The 21,276-nt window shown below is 44.7% G+C and overlaps 3 protein-coding genes across 3 annotated transcripts in view; 2 read left to right on the top strand and 1 right to left on the bottom strand.

Moving 5' to 3' along the window:
- MNAT1 (MNAT1 component of CDK activating kinase) overlaps positions 1 to 3,381 on the top strand; it is a 119,060-nt gene extending 115,679 nt beyond the window's left edge. The window contains exon 8 of the mRNA XM_058026380.1: positions 2,234 to 3,381. Within this exon, the coding sequence (XP_057882363.1) occupies positions 2,234 to 2,354 (121 nt within the window). The 3' untranslated portion in view covers positions 2,355 to 3,381. The remainder of the gene's footprint in view (positions 1 to 2,233) is intronic.
- An 87-nt stretch (positions 3,382 to 3,468) lies between these two features.
- Positions 3,469 to 11,670, bottom strand: TRMT5 (tRNA methyltransferase 5). Its single transcript, XM_058026379.1, has 5 exons — positions 11,603 to 11,670; positions 9,013 to 9,662; positions 8,611 to 8,735; positions 6,491 to 7,145; positions 3,469 to 5,526 (listed from the first exon to the last, which is right to left on the bottom strand). Exons 1-5 carry the CDS (start codon positions 11,605 to 11,607, stop codon positions 5,462 to 5,464), a joined length of 1,500 nt encoding a protein of 499 aa, XP_057882362.1. The 5' UTR covers positions 11,608 to 11,670; the 3' UTR covers positions 3,469 to 5,461.
- Positions 11,671 to 11,828: 158 nt separating this feature from the next.
- Positions 11,829 to 21,276, top strand: part of SLC38A6 (solute carrier family 38 member 6) — a 36,219-nt gene continuing 26,771 nt past the window's right edge. Inside the window, exons 1-5 of the mRNA XM_058027268.1 lie at positions 11,829 to 11,981; positions 12,496 to 12,617; positions 13,308 to 13,381; positions 16,875 to 16,927; positions 20,323 to 20,362. Of these exons, the coding sequence (XP_057883251.1) occupies positions 11,829 to 11,981; positions 12,496 to 12,617; positions 13,308 to 13,381; positions 16,875 to 16,927; positions 20,323 to 20,362 (442 nt within the window). The remainder of the gene's footprint in view (positions 11,982 to 12,495; positions 12,618 to 13,307; positions 13,382 to 16,874; positions 16,928 to 20,322; positions 20,363 to 21,276) is intronic.

Raw genomic sequence — 21,276 nt, 5'->3', positions numbered from 1 at the left:
AGTAAAATACTCACATTTTCACTGGACTGAGGGGAAAATGAAGTTGTGCAATGAAATGAATATGATAGAAGGTGAAATTCAAGATGGGAACTGATTTTTATAAGACTGTTTTGGAGGGTAGAGGTAGTTTCACACCAGCATTTTGAAGGAAATTATTTGTTGTTGTCAGTGCCCATCATTCCTGGCTGGGGAAAGAAGCTCCTGTTTCCCACAGCAGTTTTAAAAGTCCTTTGGGAAGGATGAGATCTTCCTCTTAAAATATTAAAGGACAAGTAACAAGAATCTTAAGAAAAAAATGAAAACCCATAAAATGTGTTCTGCCACAAACCAGGAGCTCTCTGCAGACCACCTCCCCTTGCAAATTAAGAGATGGGACCAGCTTTGTTGCTTTGTTTGTGTTTGTAAATTCTTTTGGACTGAGCACTATTAAAAGGGTTTCTTTTATTATTACTTTGTGCTCTCCTGCCTGTGTCTGTGCTGATGGGAACCAATGTCTGGCAGTGAGGGCCAGATTCTGTCACAGCTTGGTACAAAACACCTCAGCTCAGTCACAGGAGGTAAATTCAGTCTCAGCTTCAGCATCTCACCAAGAATCCCTCAGAAACATTGCTCATGTCTGTGCATTGTGGTTATTAGGTGCAAGAAATACAGTTTTTAAAACTGTAAATAATCATTTCTCAGTAATCTCTTTTTCTATGCTTTTATGGCATCAATGGGTATGACTGTTTATTATGTCTTACCTATAAAATCTGACCTGTTTTATATACTCTTTATGGAAACAGTGTACAGTCATAAATTAAAAGATGCAACTGTTTTGGATATTTTACTGGTGGTCCTGTATTTTCCTGCCAAAAGTGCAGCTGTTTTAGGTTTCTTGGGATAACATTATAAAAGGCTGTGTGCGTTTTGCAAGTTTATGCTTGGATTGCCAAGCCAGAGGTGGAATGACTCAACCTTCCCAGGAGCAACATGTACCAAGTGAGGAATCCAAACAGCGCCTGGAGCGCCCTGTGGAGAGCACTCGGTGTTTATGGGGCTGTGTCTGATGGGCAGGGTGGGAGATGCTCCTTGTGCTGCTCCTGCTGGGCTCTGAGCTGTCTGTTTGATGGGGTTTGGTGCAGAACTGGTGCAGAATCTGTCTTGAACTTGTCTCGTGGTGTGCAGGAGCTGTGGGGTTATGGAGCCATCCTTTAGCAGGAGCTCTGTGTGTGGCTGGGGTGGAGCCCTTGGAAGGAGCCAAGGGGAGCCAAGAGTGGCAGTGCCAGCACAGGCAGCGTGATTGTGCTTCCATGTCAGCCCGTGTCTCCATGTCAGTTTGTGCTTCCATATCAACTCGTGCTTCCATGTCAGCTCCTGCCTCCATGTCAGTTTGTGCTTCCATGTCAGTTCCTGCTTCCATGTCAACTCCTGCTTCCATTATCAACTCGTGTTTCCATGTCAGCTCCTGCTTCCATGTCAACTCCTGCTTCCATGTCAGTTTGTGTTTCCCTGTCAGCTCCTGCTTCCATGTCAACTCCTGCTTCCATTATCAACTCGTGTTTCCATGTCAGCTCCTGCTTCCATGTCAACTTCTGCTTCCGTATCAACTCCTGCCTCTGTGTCAGCTCCTGCTTCCATGTCAGCTCCTGCTTCCCCGTCAGCTCCTGCTTCCGTGCCAATGCTCTGGAAGGTTTGGGGTAGAATTAGATGGCTCTGCAATTGGGTGATGATGATTAATTAATGGGGAAGTTTAGAGCCTTCTTTAGCCAAAGTGATGGTGGCCTCCCACAGATGTGATTCCCAGAGTGAGAGGGCTCCAGGCACAGGTAGGAAGCAAAGGAAGCTCAGCCCTGTGGCCATCAGAGTAACCAGCACAGTCAGCCTGGGGGAGCGTCTGTTACTAAGTGGCAGAGCTGAAATCCTCCTATTCCTGTGGGAGGGCAGGAAAGCCTCTGGTGGTGTCCTTGTCTCGGCAGGGCCTGCGGAGTGGGGACATGAGCCACCCCAGAGCGGGCACAGAGAACACAAACGCTGGGTGCCCTTAGCCCTGTGCCACCAGGGCGCTGGTTGGGGCAGCCTGGCTGGAGTTGTGTCATTGCTGTAACTCACAGAATTTTATCCTGCTGTGGGCAGTGGGCAGCTCCATCTCCTTGCTTTGTCCTGAAGGGTTCTCTAGCCCCGCTGTGCTGTGAACTCGGGGTGTTTGCTGTGTTTCTGTGCTCTGAACTGGCACTGACGCTGCTCTTTGCCGCAGGTACCTCACCCACGTTCGGGCCGCCTCCCCGCAGGACCTGGCCGGGGGCTACACGTCCTCGCTGGCCTGTCACCGGGCCCTGCAGGACGCGTTCAGCGGGCTCTTCTGGCACCCCAGCTAGCCGGGAGCACCGGGGGTGACCGAGGGACACCCAGCGGGGCCGGGAGCGACCCAGGGCAGCCGAGGCGGGGCGGGATCGGTGCCCTGTGCCCCCCTCTGGTGCGAAACCGGCTGCGCTCCAGTGTTCAAGGGAAAAACCAAACCCCTCCGCACCAGAGCTGTGTAAAATGGCAGGAACATTCCTGTGGAGGGGGAAACTCGTTACTCATGTGGCACTTTGCTGAGGGAGGCTGAAGCAATAAGCCACATCTAATGGAAGATGTGAATAACTCAGCTGTGTGTGTTTGAGGCTTAAAGAAATACACTTGTAAATTTTTTTTTTAAATAAAGCCAGACTTTAATAAAGTTTGTGGTTTTACTCTTATTGCAGGGTTTTATTTGCACAAGTATTTAAATGCCATTTTGATTATAACATTTAGTGTCAATATTCAAGCCTGCATTTTCTTCCCATAAAACTAGTTTTCCCAGTTTAGACAAGTGGGTTTTTCCTCCTGCCAGCTAGATGAGACAAGAAACTCTGGAAATACGCTGACACAGCTCTCGTGTGGGATCCTTCCTCCCTGTGTCACTGGTTCTTACCTTTGCTTGGAAAAAAAGCTTTAGCTCAAGGTCTTTCAGCTGAGGCGCTCTAGAAGCCATGTAAGAAATGTCAGTACAAGGCAAAGTCACTGAAGCAGTCAGAATTGTGGGGTTCTCTTTTGGGGTTTGTTTGTTTTCTTTTGTATGTTTGCTTTTTCCTGTTTATCTCCATTTGCAACTTTTCTGTCATAAACTCAGGAATTTCTTTAGGTGGGAACATCCCTCTGGCTTTGGGGATGGTCCCTGCACCTGATGTGATCCTTTTTGTATTCCTGGCCTGCTCCCTGGGAAGGAGCCGTGACCAAGGGCAGGAGGTGGGAGGCTGCTCAGCACAGCCACCTTGGGCCATGTTTGATAGCTGCTGAATCCTGCTCTGAGGAGTGCAGGATGTATTTTTTCTGGATGGATGTATTTTTTCTATGCTGTAATAAAGAGATGAATGAGATCTATTCCAGACTTGGTGTTTTCTTGTTAAAGAAAATGGGGGGAGATGGCAGAATTTCCATTGCCCTTTGAAATCCCCTTGGTCGTGCCCAGAAGAGCTGCTGACAAGGAATGTTCCAGAAGGCAGAGGTAAGATCAGATCTTTCCCTCCTCTATTCTCCTTTCTCTCATCTCCCAGGCTCACCCAGGCTGGCAGAGATCACCAATGATCTCTTGATATTCACTCTGTAAAGCCCCAGGTCATGCCCTAATGAATGCAGAACTGCATATGCATATTAATATTTATAATTTCAATACACTCATTAACTTGTGTGTAGCCTGGCTGCTATTTATTGTGTTATTTCTTGTACACAGAACTGGCAGCTGCACAGAAAGCTGGAAAACCCCTGGTTATGAGCACAGTGATGTATCTGCTAGACTGGTATCTGAACTGAAGTTATGCTGCTGGAATAACACTGGCATTTGGTTCTTCAGGGAAAAAATATTTACCACTTTAAATCCTTCCCTGCCCTGACACTTTAGTGAAAGTCAGAGTTACATATTTTGGCTCAGAAATAGTTTGGGTTGGTGCAGTGGTGCCAAGCCCTGAATTGGGGCTGTGAAGTCACAGGGATCCCAGGGTGGTTGCACCATCTCAGAGTGGTTCAGTGAGTGCCTTATCTCTCCAGCAGTGCTTGTGGGGGGCCCTGGAGAACAGGAGCTGCCTTCAGATGTTTGTGGGAAGGGGAGGCAGCAGCTGGAGAGCAGCAGAGCAGGGACAGAATCCCAGCACAGCCGTGCCTGGGAGGAGAGCACGGGCTGGAGCTGCAGGGCTGGAGCTGCAGGGCTGAGCAGGAGTCTGGGGCTCAGTGCAGGCCAGGGAGGGATCAGGACACCTGGGTGAGGCAGGACAGCCTCCCTGGGGATGGGTAAATGAGATCCTGCAGGAACCCAGCTCGAGGGCTCGCTCCCAACACAGCTGTGCAGCCAAGGGAAGGAAAGGCCGGCACGCAGAGCCACCAGCAAAACAAATCCGTGGCCCTTGGTGGTGTTTGGGTGAGAACCAAAAATGCAGCAGGCTGCAGGCTCAGGGCTGGGCCACAGCAGCAGGGCCACGAGGGTGACACACATCTGGTGGCTGGGTGTGAGCTCAGAGCCTGGGCTGAGGGAAAATCTCTGAAACGGAGAGGGCGAGCCGAGCGCTCCGGCCAAATAAACTGTTTGTGGTTGACATTGCCCAACAATAGTTTGGATGGGTAAGAAAAGGAAATCAAAGGCAGAGGCTTTTCAAATCCCTGCAGAATACAAGCAGCCAGGCAGAAAGATCATCCAGGGAGGGGAGCAGGCAGAGGTGGGGAGAGCTGGAGAGGGCAGAGGCACAGAAGCCACGGCAGGACACGGTGTCAGGAGGACAGAACTGTTTTTCAGGTGCTGGTTTCAATAGAACTGCAATGAGAGCTGAACTTCATCTGCAAACAATCAAAAGACATTACAGTCTTTCTGGCTCTAACCATGGACAAACACAGAGTCAGGAGTCAACTAATCCCTAACTAAATCTTGATGTCAAAATGAATTTTTTACTCAAAACCTCAGGATGTTGGGCTATCAGGCCCTTTTGGTATCTCAGGTTAAGCTTTTGAAAGGTTACCTTGCTTACACAAGAGCTGTTTGTGCATCTGCTAAGCATAACCCAAATTCTGAAAGCAGAACACATCTGTCAGGGAGAATCCAGGGCAGTGGTTGTATCACTCACCTTCCCAGACCTGACAAGACACAAAAGTCTGTTCTCCCCACATCTTGCACATCATCAAAATGCCACAGCAGAAAACCACCCCAGGCCCTGCCACTGAGTTAGCACAGGGTGTGAAACAACAGACAGCAGGGAAGTACCAAAACACATTTATTATAAGAGAATGAAGTTTTAATTTTTTGTAGTAGCAATTTCAGTCAATCCCACAATGAGAAGAAAAGGTGACTGCAGGAAGCAAGGCTCCCAAAAAAAAGCTGTAACTCAATGGGAACACAGCTCTGCTCCTTGTAACTCAAGGGGTAAACCAGAGACACCCCAAATATCCTTTACACAAACTAAGGCAGTCACCACACTCTTCAACTCAGTGCCTTCTCTTCTGAACAATCTTGGCTGGTACAGAGACGTTTTGAGGCTGGTTTTGCTGGAAAAGGTTAGAAAAAGCAAGTTATTTAATGTACAGTAAACAGACTGACCTGCCACAAGCTCTGGAAAAGGGAGCTCTGGTAAGGGATTTAACAGGAAGAGATGAGAGTTAAAATCAGGATTAACAGCCACAAATGTAAACTCTTAGAGCAATAATGGGGAGTCTTTACTGAAAGCCAAAAAAGACTTTCCAAAAACCTGTATGGAGCTACATTTTGACCTGCACTTCAGTGCAACCTGACAACAGCATAAGTGTAATGGCACTTAAACTTTATAAAAACCTCCAGTTTGTGTACCTGCAGATGGGAGCCTCCCTCTGCTCCCTTTGTCATGGATTGCAAAGCCCAAGATCATTGAAACCAACCAGTTTCTTAAATGAACAATTATAAACAAAAAAGAAAACCCACAAAACCACCAAGTTCAGCACTGAAGATCTCCAAGGGTATCTATGTCTCAGTTAAACTCAGTCAGGTACAGAACCTGATTGTGCTGCTGTGGTGACTCCAGGGCTCACTGAGTCTGTGAGCATAGGGAGGAGGTCAGAGCTGGGAGCAGTCCCTTGGGAGTGCACTGATCTGGGCAAAAACACAGCTCCAGTTGGAAGGACTGAGCTGACAGGGCCGTGTGCTTGGCATTACATCACAGAGCCACTGGATATCCTGCACTGGAAGGGCCCACAAGGATCACTGAGTGCCCCAGCCTGAGGCAGGGCAGAAGGGTCTGCTTTATGGCCTGTGGGGTGATCCTGTCCAGTGCATTTTTCTGGGGAGCTCATGCTGGGATCAGAGGAGCAGGCTGCTGTGAGCCCTGCAGCTGCTGCACACGTGCAGGCCCTCAGTGCTGCTGGCCAGCTCCGTGCTCAGTGCCACAGCCAACGTCACACAGCCACAGGGCTGAGCAGGTGGGAGCAGCACAAGGTGCAGCCTGAAATCCCAATGCCACGTGGGAGGTTTGCTCCTTACCTTCCTCAGGGCAGGGCCTCTTGTAGAGCACGTCTGCTGGCACCTGGAAGCTGAGGCACAGCATCTCCTTGCTGGGTGCCACGTTCCTGACCAGGAAAGTGGAGCAGCGCCCGGCCAGGGAGGTTCCCAGCACGGCCTCTGCCCTCTCCTGAATGTCCCTGGCTGGGTCCCTGTGCTTGGAGAAGCCGTAGCAGTGCACGGTGGGGAGGCCAGCAGGGCTGCAGGGCTCCCCCACCAAGAGATGCCTGAAGACATCCAGGAACTCCACAGCCAGGGCTGGCAGATTCATCACGATGTGGAACGCGGTTTGGTGCTCCTCCCCCAGCAGCGGGAGCTCCTTGCTGAGCTCCTCCCTCACCGGCCCCCGCAGGAAGGCCCTGCCGTCCATGTTGAACGCCTTCACCTGGCTGTGCACTTTGTTGAGCCGGCAGTTGTGCAGCAGCCAGGAGTAGGAGTCGGGGTTGAGGTCGTTGGCAAACACTCGGCACCTCCTCTTGGCCGCCGGGATGGCGAAAGGGCCGACGCCGGCGAAGACATCGAACAGAACGTCCCCGGCCCTGAGCAGCGCCACTATGCGGCCGTGCTCCGTGGACAGCCGCGGGTTCCAGTACACCTTGGAGAAATCCAGCTCGTAGGAAATGTTATTTTCTTTGACCTGCAAGTCCAAAACGTTTGGTTAAGCCTCTGTGTTCAAATGCCAGGCAGATTTAAGCATCATCATCACTAATTAAGAAAATTAAAAACCAAGGTGCGTTATCGAAAGGTAACATGTACAGCAGCATTGTCCCACTGGTGGCACATGTGAATCTTAAACAAACAGATCAGCTAAGGAATCAAATAAACAGATCTTAAATCTCTAACAGATCAACTCATCAGACACAGCCATGTCCCCACTGTCAATCCTGATAGCTGGCATTATGCAGGTCTCAATCACCAGGTGGAAATAAAGCAGCGACTTCAAATGACCCTACAAAAATCTGAGGGTTTTCAAGAGCTTTGTGGCTGGCTGACAGCTCCTTTATTGAAAGCAGAGCTTGGAAAGAAGCCTCAAGCCCTCCTTTGTGAAGTGCACACAGTAAATAAGTGTCTGAGAATGATAGGCCCAAGAACAGGAACCGTCAGCCAAATTCAAAGCCACTGGGAGCCAGTTCTGCAGCTTGAAAAATGCTGCATTTCATCTCCCAAGGTGACAGGGTCTGGAGGCTGATCCAAACCCAAGCTCTGGGATGACCACTATCTCAACAACAGGCCTGAAAAGGAACAGTATTTATTCAGATGAGAGTGGGATGCAAGATAATACTCTCTTTGCACCAGCATGTGGAATTATCTGATTCCTAAGTAACTTGGGATCCAGATCTCCACACTGTTTGCTTTGCCAGCAAGAAACAAAGTGAAGTGTCTGAAGTGTCTCTGCACTCCTGGATGCAGCTCCATGCTGTGCCAGGTGTGTGGTGACACCATCTGCACAACATTCCATTGTCACTGCTCCTTGACAATCCAGTGGCCTTCTCTCTGCAAGAACAGGATGTTCCACCAAGCTGTTCAACTTTTATTTGGTAATCTCATTTTTTCTCCTTTGAAAGCATAAAGCTGCTAACAGATAAAATATTTTTGTGGAAGCAGGGCCAAGTTTCCATGTACAGACAAGAAGCCCTATGTGAAGAACACTTGGCAGTCACACAGTGATTGCACCTGATAGATGTCAGAGCAGAGGAGACAGGAGGTTTGTCTTGCTGCTGACAGGAGAGGAAAAAGGCAAAGGCAACAAAGGCAAAGGCAAAATGTTGCCTAAGCTGCAAAGTTGGTGAGATAGAAATTTCTGTACCAGCCACTGTACAAGGCTTGTTGAAATTAGGAAACTGGATTTTCTTAGCTCAAATCCACATCACTAAATCTAGGCTGTGAACACATGCCTTCCTGATCCCTGTGGCTGAGTTTGCCCTGGGCAGAGCAGGACAAAGGCATGCAGCAGAAACAGCCAAGCTCAGGCTCAGGCAGGTGTCAGGAAGGGCACTGTGCACAGGAATGGTCCCAGCAGCATCCCTGCATCACATCTCTCCAGAAGATTCCTTTGGGTTTTAGCACATTAAATTGAAAACACCAGGGGGAAAGGGCTGTACCTTGGTCACCAGGTTGCTCTCTCCAGCAAGCACTTCCATTTCAAAATTCCTGTATGTGCTGTCGATAATGTTGGTTTTATTGACTACACAGGTGACTCCTGGATTCTTGTCCATTATCACCTGGCCTGAAAGAGAGGGTGGGAGATAATTATGATTGAGGGACCAGGACATTTCAATGTTCTACAACAGCCACAACAAAGCTGCTGTTTACAGGTGAATTAACAAAAGCAGGTGTGTGCTGGAACAATGACTCAGGCTGCAGCTGTGCCCTGTGCAGGGCACACACTTCAGCTCAGGGCAGTGACAGCACCACACCGTGAGAGCTGTGCCCCTCAGCACTGCAACTTTTTAGCAATACACAAATGGCACAAACACCTTCCTGGGAGGAGCTGCTGCACCTACCAATGAGGTGTCTGTAGGGCAGCTGGTGATCCCTGAGGTTCAAGTGAGCAATGTGGCCCACACGGCTGAAGCCAGAGGTGACCTCCTGGCCCTGGGGAAGGACGGCCCTCAGGATCTCCTCCGACTTGAAATTCTCATAGCCCAGCTCCAGCTGGTACCTGCACACCTCAGCAGGGACGCTGAGCTCCTTCAGCACCTGCTGCTCTGACTCCCCCAATGAGAAATCTGGCACTTTATGAGGATCCAGGATAACAAATCTGCTGTCCTCATCCTCTGGGTCCTCCACCACGCGCTTGAGGCCGGGGCGCTGCAGCACCGATTGTTTCAGGGATTTCAGCACTCTGTGCACAATTTCCTTCCTGACTTTAAGAGCTGGAACAACCAGAGTCCTTTTGAAAGCCTCTCTGTTGAGCAGTGTCATCCCACGCACTCCAGGATGTGGCAGATACAGTTCTGGATCAGTTTTATCCTCCACGGTTTCGGGCATTGTGAACAAAGTGTTTTTTTGAACTACTACAAAGAGCCCAGGTATTGTGCCAGAATGTTGTGCCAATAGCATCCAAACTGCTGGAAATGATGGATTTGATGCAGCTGTTCTAAAATGATTAGTTTTCAGTAGTCTGGCACAGTATCCCAATCTCCACAAAGTCCTAGAAGAGAAATTATTCATTTTATAGACATTATGTAATCATTCCATTTAAAAGGCTGCAAATCACATGGATTTGCTGTTCTCTTAAACCAGAATTTCCATCTGTACCAAACAATCCACAATAGTTTAGTAAAGCTCTTTATTATGAAATATATGCTGCAAATTTGTTATTTTGCAAATGTACTTTCAGACTCAAATGTTAACTGACTTCAAGCAGTGAGATAATCCCCTCCTGCCAAAACACAATGACCTCTCTTTGTTCTAATAAATGTGATATTAATCTCAGTAAGCCAAATGGAAATATTTCTACTGTCTTGATCCTACTCCTGTTGGATCCCTCCTGTGTCTGGTAAAATCCATTACCAAGCAGTGGTTGCTAGAGAACAGTTATTAGCAACAGTGGTCATGGTCACTCTTGGGTGATTTCTGCCTCCCATGCCCCAGTTCAAGAGGTTCCATGCTCTGTAAGAGCTTTGCTCCACGAGGGGTGTCACAGACATCTTTTATGTAAAATCCTTTCCTTGGGATTTTTCCTCCTGAGAAGCTGAGAGGCCTCAGGAACAAAATGTAAACAATGGTTATCTGCTGCTGTGGAATGCAACAGGTGCATCTGTGATTGGTCTCATGTGGTTGTTTCTAATTAATGGCCAGTCACAGTCAGGGGGCTCAGACTCTGTCCGAGACCCAAGCCTTTGTTATTCATTCTTTCTTTTTCTATTCTTAGCCAGCCTTCTGATGAAATCCTTTCTTCTATTCTTTTAGTATAGTTTTAATGTAATATATATCATAAAATAATAACTCAAGCCTTCTGAAACATGGAGTCAGATCCTTGTCTCTTCCCTCACCCTCAGACCCCTGTGAACAGGGTCACAAGGTGCGTGCCAGAAAGGTTATTCATTAAATGCAATGGCCACCATAAGGTCCAGAGGAGCATCATGAATGTCTGCTCCTGCCACTGAGCCCCAGTTCATCCATGGTATGGAAACTGGAAAAGTGGCATCACACTTCTCCAAATGGTTTCCTCCACTAGAGACAGATCAAAAGGGCCAAATTCTCTGCCTTGGCACTGGCTGCTCCAGGGCAGGAGCCAATGGTTTAGTGGTGCTGGAGGCTGGCGTTCCTCCTGCCGTTTTTCTAAGCTTGTTTTGAGAGAGAGGCTCTGCCAGGAAATTGGTTCTCGTGAGTGCCTCCCTCAGCCCTGCCTCTCTCCAGGGTAACACCAGGCTGTGTGCTCTGTCCTTCACTTTGCCGTGCCAAACCCTGCCCGGGCTGCTCCTGCTCCCATCCTGGCCTGCCCCGATCCCAGCTCCGCTCCGTGCATCCCCCAGGCCGCCCCTTTCCCTGAGCCAGGCTTTTGGCAGAGCACACCTCATTGCGAAAGGCACACGGCATTGCTCACCCTGGGCACACGAGAAATCCCTCATCCACGGGACTCAGCATCCCCCTGCTTCTCCTGGGGGTGGAAATGGGTGGTGTGGGTCTCAGAAAATCGAATAAGCTGGAAAAGATCTCTGGGATCAGCGATTCGAACTGCGACCGAGCATCACCATGGTACGGGGTGCCAGGCCCCATCTTTCCTTAAACACCTCCAGGACAGTGACTCCCCACTTTGCCGGACATATTCCCATGTCTGATCACCTTTTCTGTGGCCAAATTCTTTCTAATGTCCAAACCAAACCTTCCCTGGCGCAACCCGGGGCCACGTCCTCTCATCCTGTCGCTTCTCGGTTCTGCATGAAACCCACAAGACAGAGCCGCCCACAACACTGGATCTGGCTGGAGGCCACTGCCGCCACCTTCCCAAGGCACCCATGGAGAGACACCATCCCTTCCCTCAGCACACGATCCGTGACAATCCCGTTCTCCCCGATTATCCCGTTTTCCCCGATTATCCCGCTCTCCCCTCAGGGAATTCTCTCCCGCCGCCGCCCCCGCCCTCACCTCATGCCGGGCCCCGCGCGGCGCGCGCGCGCGTCATCGCCGCTGCGCCGGGATGGGCGGGACCGGGCGGTGACCACGCCCACAACACCACGCCCCTCTATGTTCCCTCAGCGGGGCGGGCACGGCCCCGCCTCTCGCATGTGGCCACGCCCACCTCACGGCCACGCCCGCGTTTGGCCCCGCCCCCGGCGCTCCCCTCAGAGGCGCTCGGCGGGCGCGGGGGGCGATGGCGGCGGCGCCACCCTGGGGGTCCGGGCGGGTCCGGCCCCTGCCCGCCCGCGGCTGGTACCTGTCCGCCCGCGAGCGGCGGGAGGAGGACGGCGAGGAGGAGGAGGAGGAGCGGGAGACCGCCCCGCTGCTGCCGCCGCCGCCGGGCAGCGTGCGTGTGAGGGGCGGCGGGGAGGGAGCGCCCTGAGGGGGCTGCGCTGGGCGCTGAGGGGAGGCTCGGGCAGCGCGGGTTCAAAGGGCGGCGGGACGGGGCTGTGACGGCGGTGACAGCACCGGGGACGGGACAATCACCTGGATGGGGAGGGGGGGGATCAGCCTCTGCTCCCATGGCTGCTCCTGATCCCTTCGCTTCCCTGCCTGCTGAGCGCTGGGAGCGCTGCCTGGGCCCTGCTGGGGCACGCAGGGACAGCCGGATCCCAGCCCTGAATCCTGCCCTGCTCGTTCTGCGCTCTGCCCCCGCTGTGCTCCAGCCTTGGGGGCGTCTTGGGATGCTCAGGGCATCGTGTGTGCACAAGGATCTGCGTCGTGTCAGAATGAGAAGTGAGATTTTAGATTGGAGAAGGAGAAGTTGACTGTTGCCTCCTTCTCCCTTGAACTTCATTTTAGGAAAGATCAAAAGATTTCTTTCACTAATTGTGCTTTTTTTTTTTTTCTGTCTTTTTCAGAGTTCTTCAAGTCATGGTTCTTCCTTTGCTTTCTCAGTGTTTAACTTAATGAATGCAATCATGGGCAGTGGGATACTTGGCTTATCCTATGCCATGGCCAACACAGGGATCATGGGGTTTAGGTAAGTTTTCAGCTTTTACATATACTCACTTCTGAACTCCCATTGTAGGTTTGAATTAAAGAAAAAAAATACTGAGACTCCTGTGCAAATCTGAGGAAGAAATAAATAGCTTGTGCCTTTCAGAATTGTTGATTAAGATCTTCCCCTTTTTGATTTAGTCATTCAGATCTGACCTAATAAAAGTCCTACTCAGATGTTACATTAAATTGCCACAGGGTGGCAATTTCTTGGCCATTACTTCTGATAGATTGATATTTTCCTTTCAAAAATCTGGTTTCCTTTAGCTCCAGGAATGGGCCTTGTGGCATAGGATGGATATGGCTGAAAACTCTGAATGAGCTCGTGCTTTTGTTTGCACTTTTGCTTGTTGCAAATGCTGACCTGTGGGTAATGGGGCCAAAGTCACTGGAATTGTCACTTTGTCCATTTCCTGAGCATTGATTTCTCTTCCCTGGGGGATGTGTTTGTGTTTGTGTGCACACACAAACTCCCATGGTTATGGCCATTCTGTAATCCACACATCAGGGCAAGTATTGGGAAAATCAGAAAGCATGTGAACCACAGTCAGCAGATAAAAGCCATAAAATGAGGAAATCCTGTAGCTTAGTTCTTGCAAGAGTAGCATTCTTAAAGCTGGAAAGTGCATTGTACTCTAAAAGTGCTTAATTGTGAATGTTTTGTGGTTTTTAGTATCTTGCTGCTGATTGTTGCCAGCCTTGCTTCTTACTCTGTGTTTCTCCTGCTCAGTATGTGCACTCAGACTGGTAAGTGCAAAGGATTTATCTGACAGTGAGCTCTGAAATATTTCCTCAGTTTTATCACAGAGACATGACCCACTATAAAGATTGCAGTTAACAGTGGTGTCTGATTGAGTGACCTTGAAATAATTAATGTTTTAACAATTAATATCTGCCATTTAAAACCAGGATTTTGAGTCTTTTTATGCAAAGCCAATGCCAAACTGACTGGTTTCTGATTTAAATTTTTTTTCCAAATGCCTCTCTTATCTTTCCTGAGGGATCCTGTATTTCTGCAGCAAAATTATTTTGGTGCTGGCTGAACCTCACTACTCCAGTGTGTGCTTTTGCTTTCAGTGAATGCCTAAGAGCAACAAAATAGCAGCCTTTCATTCTCCTTGGAGTAGTGCATATGTTTTTGTCCATGGTTTGAAATTGATACCTGTCAGGTTTTTCAGTCATACTGGATTATCATTGTTCTTGTGGTGCTTTGTAGATGCAGCTTGTAGAGCATTTTTGATGCTGAATGGGAAGTCATGGTGCAGCCCTTGGGAGCTGCACTGCTTTGAGGCAGCTCAGTCAATCCATTCTAATTCCTGCAGTCAGATCTGCTCCTGTTTCAATTCCTGCTTCTTTTAATTGCTGCTGGAACAGCTGAGTCTTTCCTTGACTTCTGCTGCACACAGATCATGTTACAGCAGGAAGTCTCCCTGCTCATTGTTTCCCTCTCATCTGTTTTCCTCTCTTTTCAAAGGTGGTGGGAGAAAGCTGCTGCCTCTTTCCTCCTTGGCTTTGTTTTCTTTAGCTGCCTTTGGTCTCTCAGATGATTGCTTCCTGATTCTTCTCAGATCTGCTGCTCCTGTCCCCACCTGTTGAGGGATCTTCTTCATCCATTCTTAAAAATCACCCCTCAGAGGTAGGGCTGCTTTTATGCTTGGTGTTGTTGGCTGCTTGATGATTTGGGATTAAGGGTTTGGTAATTTTTTTCTCCTTTTGGAGTGCTGCTTATTAGAAAGGAGTCAGAGCCTGAAAAATGAAGCTAGAGAGGTACATGAGAAGCAAAAAAAAGGGGAGATTCAGGTGATTTTAATGGCCTTTTAAACCTCTTCCTTCAGGCTGGAAAGTTCTGTATTTTCTGGGCATTAAGTGGCATTAAGCTGTTGTCTAATAAAAAAATAAAGAGATTCCTTCAAAAGAATTATGATGAGGGGGAGAACTAATGATTGAAGTAAGAAGAATTTGGATGTTCTGAACTCAGAGGCCTGATATGAATGAAGGGTTTAACTCCTCAGTTCTTGTCCAAAGGCAGCAGTTCACCTCAGGAAAGCATTTCTGAAATGCATGCAGCTGAAGTGTCAGAATGAAGAATTCCTCCAGTCTGAAACTAATAATTAATTATCACCTAATGCTGGCCAGTAGGACTTGCACCAGAACTATGTCTGGATAACTTTGCTGGATTTATCACCTTTTGTGTTTTAATTTTTTTTAAAATAAGATTTGAGATCATATTTTCTATCATTCCTGTCAGCTAATAAAGTAATTAAATGCTGGCTGGCATTCCAAGCTTTTCCTTGGAACACTGTCTTTAAAAAGTGGGAAATTCAACCTTTGTACCTTGACAAAGTAAAATCTCTGTACGTGTTTGATTCCAAAGTACTTAATTAAACTTTTTCTTTAAAAAATCCATATTAATTTGTAAACAGATTATTAAACTTAATCCATGGAAAAAAATTGGAAGGAAATCTTACTATTTTTTATATAAAAACAAGCTAGAAAAAATTAAAAGGTGGTGAAGAGAAACAGTTGAAAGTATTTGTAAACTATTATTTAGGAAAGAGATGACCTATAAAACACCTTCTGAAAAGAAAGCACTAATACTAATTCCATTTCAAAAAGAGGCCAGGATTTATTAAGCACAGACATTTTAGTTACAGTTCAAAAATAAAGAAGTGTCTTCAGTTACTCATTTATATTGGTCTGGACTTTGACAAAATCAAGTGATTTGTGTAGACCAAAAGGCTTAGCAAAAAAAATATTGTCAAGTGTTGAGTTGAGATTAGTTTAGGCAATGTTTGTCCTGTGTTAATTCAGTATGACCTGTGTTGTTCTGGGCTGATAAGGGCTGAGATTACTCTGTAAAGCAGAGGAATTGGGAATTTCAGTGGGATGCACTTTGAAGTTTTGTGGCTGTTTTATTCTTTTCATTTTAGGAGTCAGTCACAAATATTGCTGGTACTGCACTGGCCCATTCACATTTAAAGGGATAATTTCCATGGAGTGTTAATGAATGATAAAAAATAAGCTAATCAGGGAGAACTTACTTATCTTTATATAAATTGCACTAAATATTTTGTTCCCATATTATTGAAATTACAGAAGGAATGTGATCAAGTAATAGGGCTTCCCAGTGTTTACAGGACCAAACTGATTACAGAAAATACTCCAAGGTTTCATATTGCTCTTTTGGAATTGTGTGGAAAATTTTGTTCTCTTTGCTCATAACTCCTCACACATGTGTATTTATTTACCATGTATATTTATATTTATTTATTTATAATATATTTATTGCCATGTGGTAGAAACAACTTGCTCTTAAATATGTTTACTATTTTTCTGATTTTTTTTTTAATGGCAATGAAGATGGCTACCTAAAATGCTTTTTTTTTAGTAGTTTAGTCGTGATTAGCTACTTTATAAATGGAAATTAGGAAAAACACAGGGTAAAATCTAGTAAGACATATTTTTTGTTGAATTGTATTTGTTAGAGACTGTTCCAGGTTTATGCTGAGCACTGGCTCACTGACAGAGTAACAAGGAGAGGCTTTAATCTGAGTTCCTTCTCTCTGAGAAGGGATTGTTCTGAGTTATAACAGAAGTGAGCTTCAGCTAAACCCCAGCAAAATCACACAGGAAACCACAGGCTGTTTTCATGTAATTATGTAAGTGGGGTGCAGGTAAGGGCAGGATTTTTGTTTTGCTTTGGGTTTTCTTTTGGGCTTTTTTAATAATAGGTTTCAGCTAAAGAAGGTGTTTACCTTCTGCTCCCTTGAAAATAGATAGGGCCTAGTCCTTAAAAGCTGGAAAGATGGTAATGTTTATATTTGTAGAACGATGAAAATTTATCTTCTGTTGTCATCCTAATTTAAAAAACCTGCTCTTTTAAGAAATAAAACACAGAAATATCTTATATCTAATTGCTAATGCTAATTTCATAATCCTTCACTCACAAAAAATCTTTGGGAGAAGGCAATTTGCCATTAATGTACTAGTATTATATTTTAAATACTGAAACTGCAAGTACTAAATTGAGTTTCTGAAGAGTCTCTGAATGTTTGAAAATCAAGCTGTATTTTGTAGCAGGAGTACAGGTGAATATAAAAGCTATTTTGTAAGTAGAAAATGCTATGAAATATTCTTTGAATCCTGAATTTTATTAATTTTAAAAGGGCCAAAAATAGAGCTTTCAATCCTTTCAAGTTAGAGAAATTTTAGCTCTTTTCTTTTTTTCCCTTACCAACAGCTGTCACTTCTTATGAAGACCTTGGCCTTTTTGCATTTGGATCAACTGGAAGGGTGAGTATTCATTTTTACCTGTTTTTCTTCTTGGTCTCATGCTTCTGATATGCAAATATTCTTTGCATAATAAAGAAATATAAATAAAATGAACAGTATATTACTAACACCATAGTATGCTGAAAAATCCATGACAGCCTGAAGCTTTTAATTTGGTTTCATTTTGTGTGTCTGCTATGTGGAAGCCAAACTTGAGTTAAATTTACACTCCTGTCATTCCCACTCTAGGAACAGCTGAGAGCACACAGGATGCATGATACTTGTTTCCTTTTGTTTAAGAAGCTCTTCACATCAATGTTTCTTTCTTGTTTTATCTCATAATTATAAAAACCAACAAAATCCACAAAAAACCAAAGCAACCAAACAAAACCACCATCAAACAGAACCATTTCTGATAGATTAATCAAATGTTAACTATTATTCTAACTAATTATTTTAAACATTAATTATTATTTTTTAGTAGTGTGTTCTGAATCTCCAGTCCTGCCTCTGCTGAAAAGTGTTCAGAGACAGGAAGGGCTGGATTTGCTGTTGGTGTTTCAGCCTTTCATGGGGATCTGAGATAAGGGATGGCTTTCCATGGCATTCCCACTGTAGGAACAGCTGAGAGCACACAGGATGCATGATACTTGTTTCCTTTTGTTTAAAAAGCTCTTCACATCAATGTTTCTTTCTTGTTTTATCTCATAATTATAAAAACCAACAAACCCCCCCAAAAACCAAAGCAACCAAACAAAACCACCATCAAACATAACCATTTCTGATAGATTAATCAAAATGTTAACTATTATTTTAACTAATTATTTTAAACATTAACTATTATTTTTTAGTAGTGTGTTCTGAATCTCCAATCCTGCCTCTGCTGAAAAGTGTTCAGAGACAGGGAAGTGGTGGATTTTCTGTTGGTGTTTCAGCCTTTCACAGGGATCTGAGATAAGGGATGGCTTTCCATGGCATTCCCACTAGAGGAACAGCTCAGAGCACACAGGATGCATGATACTTGTTTCCTTTTAATAAGCTCTTCACATCAATGTTTCTTTCTTGTTTTATCTCATAATTATAAAAACCAACAAAATCCCCAAAAAACCAAAGCAACCAAACAAAACCACCATCAAACATAACCATTTCTGATACACGATTAATCAAAATGCTAACTATTATTTTAACTAATTATTTTAAACATTAATTATTATTTTTTAGTAGTGTGTTCTGAATCTCTCTTTCCCAGTAATGATGTTACTGCTTGTGAGTACAGCACATTTAATATGAATTTGTTAATTTGTGAATTCTGTGCTCTGTGTTCCACTTATACCTTACTGAAAACAGATTTTTTTACCCCACATGAGTGTGATTTTAATGTTTTTCTGAAACAATGCAAACTTTTTAAAATTAGTTTGCCTTAACAGGCTGGAGACTGCTTTCTTTTATCCAAATGTCAGTGAGGATTAAGCCTGAGCTATCAGGTGTTTGTAAGGCTTCCATTAGCATTAATAAGCAGATGAGTGTAGCCTGAGGATCAATATTTATTGAACAAATTAACAAGTGATCAACCTCCAGATATAATAAACCTTGATAATAGCAAGGAATAAGACAGTTATTTTTTACAGGAGCTGTTCTGTACACAGTACCCATGAGCCATTACTTGAAAAAGTCATAGAAATGTAGAGTTTAAGAACAAACTAAAATGTGACTTTGCCTTTGCTCTGAACACACATAAACCATTCTTGGCAGATGCTTGTCTAATCTGGTATTTAAAAGCTGAAGTGAAGGAGATTTCACAGCTTCACATCATACTCAATGTGTGTATTTTTTTTTTTAAATTCTTCTTAATACACTGTTTCATTATTTCCAGTTTAAGTAATCCATGCTGAAAATTACCTGGCCTTTCATTTTCAGTGTGCATGGAGAGCAGTGGAATATTTCTGTGTTGGGAAGCTGTTCTTTTGATAAAATAATCAAAATTCACCAAGCTTTCCTGGTGAACTGATGTTTTCTGGAGCAGTTGTGAAACATCTTTGATATTTATACACTTTTGTTAAAACTTGCCTGCTTTGCTGCTTCTGAGTGTGTTATCTCAGACTGTTTTCTCTTTGCAATCCAGTAGCTCTTAAGCCCTGTATTTGAGATCTGCTTCCTGAATGCCTTGCTTTTAACTGATCTTGTTGATTTTTGGGCTTTTCTACTTCACCACCACCATTCTGAATTCTCCTCTGTCCCTGCATAGTTCTCACTTCAGTCAGGCACAGATGACTTTTTTGTTTTGTTTGTTTTTCTCTGCAGCAGTTCTGAGTTCTCCCTCACACACAGGGGATGGTACTGCCAGGCCAGTGCAGAACCTTGCTTTAATTGGCACCTTGGTTTGAGTAAACTACTGGTTAACTACTCTTGAACTAGAGCAGTTACTCAACCTGGTGATTTCCTTTCAAATGTATTTTCCTGAGATTTGTAAGATTGGAAATATTCTGCTGTTGGAAGATTGCTGATTCTCCCTTTCCAAAGGTGTGAACTATTTGTTTCCATCTATGACAAATTCCAAGATATCATTTTTTTTTCTTCCTTTCCTTGGTGAGTTTTGAACTGCCTTTGAATTAATATAAAATCTGAAATGATTTTTTTCAAAAAGCCAAATTTGTATTTCTTCTCATTACTGTAGCTTAATTTTTTTTCCAAGCTGACTTCATGGCAGTGCTTATTTAGGAAATGTCCTATATCAAGAAGAGCAGTGGGCAGAAAGAAAACTCAAGCTCATGATCCTGGTATTTTGCAGCTAAACTCAAAAGAAAACAATAGAAAAACTTTATAGCCACTTTGAGGGGTTTTTTTCTCAGATGGAAATTATTTCTTTTTTATTCAGAGAAGTTTATTCATAGCCTGTGATCATTTTTGCTTCCATATCAGTCCAGTATGAATAACCACAAGTGCTAAGGAAAAGAGTATCTGTTTTACAAGTTTAAAAAACAATGACATTCCTGACAGTCAGAAATATTCAGGAATAAGGAAGTACTGTACAAATCTCTGCTGTCTGTCTTGTCAGAGATAAATGATAATTTTCATTTGTATTCACCTGATATCAGTTAGAATGCATTTATGTTTTCATTGATTAAAAAACCCTCTCTTGTGCACAACAGGCTTCACTGTGTAATTACTCTAGCTTTGTCTCAGAATAAAAATGTGATATTTTCAGGAAGGATTTTTGTTCCCATGTTCATTTTAGATTGTGCTGGTTTCCATGTGTTAAACTCCTCACTAAGGAGAAGATTCCCTTCCTTTCAGGACTTGTTATCACTGCTACATCTGGTGTGTTTAAGATAATGCACATGTGGTTTATGCCTGCTCTAGACATATGATTTCAGTTATCCTTCTTACCCTTTCTAAAGAAATCATTTTTTTTATAGGTCCTTGTTGCAACTACAATAATTATCCAGAATATTGGAGGTAAGAGACTTCACATGCTCAGTATTAAATCTGTAACAGGCTTCAAAGCTCCACCAGCACCAAAGGCAATAATTAAAAGTGTTTTTAAGAAACTGATTAAAAGGACAGAAAATTAAGGGAAAGGCTTTTGTGATGGTGCTGAGAAGGGCTGTAGTTGTGGGACAGATAGGGAATTTTGGGGGTTGGGTTCTCTGCCTGTTGCTGCACCCCAGGGTGTGGAGCACATCCCTTAGAGCTGCACTGCTCCTTGAGAGGAGCTCAGGCAGCAGCATCTCCGCCCTGCCCCTCTGTACATTTGGATCTGGAGCTGCATTTTGTCAGATCCTGTAGTTTGGGTTTTGCTGTTGGAACCTGCTTGTGCATTTCAGTGATTTGTGCAGCAAGTGAATGTTTGCTTAGCTATGATGTTTCACATGTTTTGCATTAATGGCAGCTTTCTTTTTTTAGCTCAATAACTTGGTTTTTTTGGGGGAGTTTATCTTCCTAACTCATGTGGGCTGTCCCACTGTTGGTTATTTTGTCTTTCTTGGTACATGGCATAGTAAAACAAACACTCACTGCTTTTGTACTTGGACTCTTCCTCAGGTATGCTCACATACTTGACAGTCACTAAATATTTAGAAATTATTTCTCTGAAAGTAGAACAGTTTGAAGTCTAATAGAACAGTTTTTTTTTTTTCTTTTGTTGTAAATGTTTTGGATGCTTTCTTTTAAATGAGGGAATTATCTGAAAGCTCCCTCCTCTGTTCCCTACCACCATGGCATACCCATGTTCACATACATCAACAGAAGGAAAGAGCATTCCAGTGCTCTTCTTTTCTTTAAGATTACTGTCAAGTCCAGATAATTCAATGATTGCTGGTTTTTGTCACTGTATAAGCACCTAGAACTAGAGAAGGTAACTGTGTTTTCAT

Source organism: Melospiza georgiana, chromosome 6 (genome assembly GCF_028018845.1).
Source record: "Melospiza georgiana isolate bMelGeo1 chromosome 6, bMelGeo1.pri, whole genome shotgun sequence".
In the NCBI taxonomy this organism is placed as follows: domain Eukaryota; kingdom Metazoa; phylum Chordata; class Aves; order Passeriformes; family Passerellidae; genus Melospiza; species Melospiza georgiana.
Note: the sequence above shows the minus strand (reverse complement) of the source record. Positions and strands in the feature narration are given on the sequence as shown.